Raw genomic sequence first — 6,000 nt, forward strand, 5'->3', positions numbered from 1 at the left:
ACCGTAAGATAAAAGAATTATGGCCTGCTTTAAAGGAGACAGTTTTCGCTTGCTATTTGTTTCCCAATGATAGCTAATAAAAGACAATGGCAATTACTTTCGAGGGTTGGTTTATTTATTAGACAATAGTTTTAGGTCATGGTCGGTCATGGTCAGTTGTATGTTTCGCTGTCCATAGTTAAAATCATAGATGGACTCAAAGTACTAATTTTTTATGAATATGGTAAACTTTTGAATAAGAGTACAAATGTTGTATATAAAGGAGTTTCTAGCTATTATTGATAACTTCATCATATAATTATTTTTATCTTCTGTAAGTTAGAATTTATTCGACTTTATAAATACATTTTTGTAACATTCGTGATATTTTATTGATTCATTCAAATCAAAATATCATTTATCCAACCCGTGTGAGTAATTTATTCGACTTTATAAATACATTTTTATATTCATTCATTTAAATCAAAATATTATTATCCAACCCGTGTATCACACGGGTTAGTAACCTAGTTACTAATAAAAGAAAATAATGAGGATGATGTGACAATCCCACATTCATTCTTAGTCCAATCACTCTTCTCATTCATTCTAACTATCCATGGGTTATAGGCAAAACCATTTTGTTAAATGGGTTATAATTTCTTTTCTAATCTTTCATCTCATTCATATCTATCCATGGGTTATGGGTCAAAATAATTTTAGCAAAAGGGTTATAATTTCCTTCATAATTTTTTAATTCCTCATCTTATTTATCCTGCGTATTCATGGGTCATCGGTTAAAACAATTTTGACAAAGGGGTTATAATTTCCCTTCTAATTTTTAATCTCTCATCTCATTCATTACAGTTATCCATGGGTAATGAGTCAAAACAATTTTAACAAATGTTGTATATTGTTGTAAACTTGTAATGTTTCATCTCATTCTAATTTCTAAATTTGAGATTATAGACTTCTTACTATTTGTAGTATATATTTTATTTACTTCTTACCTTTAATTTTGTTCATTTATTTCAAAAAAAAAACGTGTCTTAATTAACTTTATTATTTAACAAATCCCGTGTAATACATGGGTTCAAAAGCTAGTACTATAATTAATTAAAAATTTATCCATAAATAAGGTTGTAAGCGAGCCTGGTCAGATTAGGCTCGGGTATTAGCTTAAATTAAATGGGAACGTTTAGTTCGACTTGTTTATTTTATAATAAATGGATCCAATTACAAAATAGAGACAGGTAAGCGGACAACGAGCTGCGTCGCCACCCCTTTTGAATGCCAAAACCAATCCTGCTGAAAACAAAGTTATCGTTCTTCGGCAACGATGAGTTACTGTGCACGACCCGCTAAACTCTTTTAAAAAACGTAGCGTAGCTACATCGGGTTTTTGTTTTTGTTTTATTTTTTTTGAAATATGATATTTACACATAAATACAGTTGGGAAATAGTATTTTTAACATACACAAAAATACAATTTGTTAAGTATAGAATTTGTATATAATTTTTGTATACATAATTTGGGTTTTTAATTGAAACGTACAAGCCAATGATTCAACAAATGAGCGAGTGCATCTTAGCTCAAGCTCTTTTACGAACCGAAACGAAAGCAAACACGCTGATGGTTGAGCTACCCGAGGGATCCTATCGGTTAAGGGCATGAACAAAGACGTACAGCTTCGTTGGATATTTTCTTTAGGATGAGAGAATAGTCATTAATGGCTTATTTTTTTTCTTTTTTTCTTTTGTTAATTTAAATATAAAGCACAGCCATATTATATTGCAGCCTAACTTATGAGAAACAACAGTTAATTAACTAATATAGTTATATCTATAATGAAACAATAACAATTTAATAATGCTAGAAAATGACTAATCGGTCGTTTATGGACTATGGCACTTCTAAAAACATACTTTCAAAATGCACGTACATTGGTTTAAAAAGAAACAAAAATTAATGATCTTACTCAAATTGGGACTTAATTTGATGGGTGTGACAATCATAGTCAAAAGTCAAAAAACCAAGCTTCGATCCATTCATTTGAGCACAAACATTTCAACCAGAACAAAGCAGCCTAATATACGCAACATGGTGACAGAATTCTAGGCTTGAGAACTCAGTGACATTGAACTTAGGTGTGTGGTTGGTTAACAGCAGTGTTATGCTAACGTTTCTCAATAACCTTCCTAAAATCTAAATAGTAACTTTTACAAAAATCTTAGAAAGTCAACATATATGCCACTGTATGTTTGAAATGAGTTGTGTTTGGGTTAACCTATTTAATATATAGGGGTTTTCTATAGACATCCCATTTTTTGCTAAAACACCCACCAATACGCCCCGTATAGCTTGGTTGTTTTTTCTAGAAAAAATCACCAATTTTGTCTTATTATGTTTTTTGTCTTATTATCAGAAGGGGCGTATAGCCCTATACGCTGCCTTTGATATATATATTTTTTAATTTATTATTTGTTATTATTATTATTATTTATTGTTGTTATTAACATAACCGGGGTTCTAAACATCCGTTTGGATCGATCCAGCGGCATTAAGTTCGTTTTTACTTATATTAGCATATCTCAAAGTTTCAGGTTCTTAAATGTCGCTAGAATCGATCCAAACGGATGTTTAGAACTCCGGTTATGTTAAAATTAAACGTTTAAGCGAGCTGGTAGTGACCAGAATCTAAACAGCGAGTCGGAAGTCGGGTTTTGGTCAGTAGCCTTAAAATTTTGTTACAAAAATAAAAGTCTTCTAGACCGAAAGTCGGTTCCGATAAGAAGCATGAGAAATTGACCAGTCAAAGATGTTTGACTTTAGCTTGTAGTTCCTGAAAATGCGATTTTTAGGCCTTTTTAAGCGATTTTAAAGGTTTCTAAGGGACATTTGGCATAATTGAAAGTTATGAAATTATAAAATAAGTTAAACCAAGTTAAATACCAATAAATACAAGTTTTAAATAGTTTGAAAAATCCGAATTACAATCCCGAATTGGTTTAATGAATACAAATACGAAAAATCCGAGATGTTACAGCACCCTCATCGGAATTATAACAGTAATAATAATAATAATAACAATAACAATAATAATAAATAATAATAATAACAAATAATAAATTAAAAAAATATATCAGAGGCGGCGTATAGAGCTATACGCCCCTTCTAATAATAAGACAAAAAACATAATAAGACAAATTTGATGGTTTTTTCTAGAAATACCAACCAATACGTCCCGTATAGGGCTATACGGGGCGTATTGGTGGGTGTTTTAGCAAAAAGTGGGGTGTCCCTAGCAGGACCCAATATATATGTTGCATTAGCCGACCAAACATCTGACTTTTTCATGTCTTGTTTATTTTATATTTTGGGTTGTGTCATGAATCGGTGCCACTGAATCTCAACCCCATAGAATTGCAACTAATTTCGTAAGTTAATTATATTATGGAGTTCTGGAGCAGTAGTTGCTCCGATCCAAATTTCTTTATGGGAAGTTTGAAACATGGAAACAGGATTAGGAATCTCCGTCTTTGTAACCAACTTCTAAAACTCAAACTCAAACTCAAACTCAAACATAAACCGAGTAATAACACGAAACTAAATAATAATATATTCATTAAACAAGAAAACAAGAGTATCTAAACAGTTCATAGACAAGAAATAATACTTCCAAACTTTATTCAATCTATAATCATATATTACAAGAGCAAAAGAGAAATTCAATGCATAACATAAATTACAAAGAACAAATATAGCGTGTCAAAGTTTTATCATTTGAACATATGCAAAGAAACACAAATCTTACTCAAATATCGATTTAATTTGATGTGTGTGACCAAAATCATATGTCAAAACCAAGCTTCCATCCATTCTTTTGAGCACAAACCTTTCAACCAAAACATAGCAACCAAATCTCTTCCACCCACCAATTCCTTCAAACTTCTCTTCTCTGTTCACCCTCTCTATCCTCTTCTCCCCACCACCAATCCATCCACCTCTTTCTTCTTCCCACCTCATTCATTCTACAATTGCTACATTCAACCCTACTCTTTCTTCTCTCCCATTATCACCCCCTAGGCATGTAAACCATATGGCTCCATCTACTATGTTTTTCTCGTCCCATATTGCCTCAATCCGGCTCTCACCAATATAAATGGCCTCACTACGAAATGCAGCTTTCACAGACACGACATTTCCTTCGTTGTTGTGCTCATTCTCCTGGTAGAAAACTCGTTCCCACTTTTGCTCCAGTTTCATTTCATAGTAGATAGACTTTTTCACTTGATCGCTCAGTCTTCCTTCTTTAATAAATATGAAAGGGCAATACCACTTGCCAACAACGACATGATTTGAAGTCTTGGATGATGGAGTGAAGTCCAAGTCAGGGAGACGGGAGCGAAGGGAATCATTGATTCCTTTTGCTTCACGTAACTCGTAGTTTTTAGGTGTTTTAGAATAAATTTCCCAACCTTTTCTTCTTAAGAAATTCGGAGGATAGCCATCGTCTACAAGAGATTTTGCATAAAAACTACCATCAGGCTTACATTGTGTTTCTTTCTTAACAATCTCAAATTGCTGGTACAAGTTGTGTGGGTCCCATGGTCTAGGTTCTACATCACGAACACAATTGCAAAAGCCGCATTGCCTCATGTCTTCCTCCTTTGAACACGTAAATGCTTCCCTGATAAAGTTATTTTTTTTTATGTTAGTGTCTTATATTAGGATCACCGGTCTATTTCTTTTTATAAACTTATAATCATGAACTTAAAATGCAAGACTAAAAATCAACCACATATGTACATATATGTTAAGTTCATAGTCAATAATTAGTTAAACATGTACGAACAATATTCATTTTTCCAAACAAAGTGTTTTGTTGTTGTAAGCAATTCGAATAAAAACAAAGACGAAAAACCGAAGTTGTAACTAGAAGAACCAAAATCCACTAGTTAAATACTAATAAAAAAAAGCATATATTTACACTCAAGAAGTCCAAAATATTTTAGTGTGAAAGAATTTTGTGACCGATGAGTAAAAATCAATGTGCACATTAAAAAATTATTAGCCGTGAAAAAATTGTTGGGGCGTATTTTTATTTAGTTTTTTGTTAAATAAGTTAAGGGGAGCATCTAAATGTCATGGGAGATGAATTGACAATTGATTAATTGAACACGAATCCGTGAATTGGCAATTGACTAATTGAAACAAATTAACACAGAAAACATTTGTTACAATTCACCAATTTTATTAATAAAGAAAATAACTCACAACTTGTTCAATTTTCTCATAACACTAACATGAATTATTTGGGGGTTATATAGAGACTCGATTATAACTAGAAACGAACACAAACTCCTATTTATTTGTTAAATAAAATTTCTTCTCTGTCTAATAAATAAACTAGATAATTATCTCTAACTGTAATAATTAATTAATTAATAAGATCGAGCCATAAGGTAAAACCGACCCCACCTTCCCAAACCACAACTCAAGCTTGGGAATTAACTCCAACAAAATGCACTCTATAACCTCCTATGCATAAAACTCGTCTCAACATAAGCATACAAAAGTATGATATATAGATAATTAAATAACATGTCATTGAATGCATATTTTCTAATAGTGATATATAAGCACACATAGGAGTGTTCATGGTCCGATTTTCGTGGATTTTATGTCAAATCGTGAACTAAACCGTTAGTAACGGTTTGGTTTCACGGTTTGAGCTCGTTGGGTTTTTATGCTAGATGTCCAAAATAAGTTCATACATTTTTTAAGAATTTAACTAGTCAAACACAAGCTGCTAAAACATTTACAATGTTTTGTAGAAACAATCATAATACAAGTTGCCCAAAGTTTTAGAAAAAACAAGTTGGAATGCTAGGATCTTGTAAATTGTTTTAAGGTTTAAATTAAAAAAAAATTGCATACGGTTGGATTGAAATGCTTTGTGATTGAGTTTAGCATTTTATCTTCACTATATGAGCAGATATTTCAATTATATATATATA

General features: G+C 31.9%; 1 protein-coding gene across 1 annotated transcript; it reads right to left on the reverse strand.

Annotated features, from left to right (window-relative positions):
- Positions 1-4,006: 4,006 nt before the first annotated feature.
- LOC143636097 (uncharacterized) lies at positions 4,007-4,639 on the reverse strand. Its single transcript, XM_077103774.1, has one exon. It carries the CDS (start codon positions 4,637-4,639, stop codon positions 4,007-4,009), a length of 633 nt encoding a protein of 210 aa, XP_076959889.1.
- Positions 4,640-6,000: the final 1,361 nt, after the last annotated feature.

The sequence above is a fragment of the Bidens hawaiensis genome, unplaced genomic scaffold (genome assembly GCF_021521415.1).
Source record: "Bidens hawaiensis isolate Kalapana, Puna unplaced genomic scaffold, B.hawaiensis_p1.1 tig00007783_1, whole genome shotgun sequence".
Lineage (NCBI taxonomy): Eukaryota > Viridiplantae > Streptophyta > Magnoliopsida > Asterales > Asteraceae > Bidens > Bidens hawaiensis.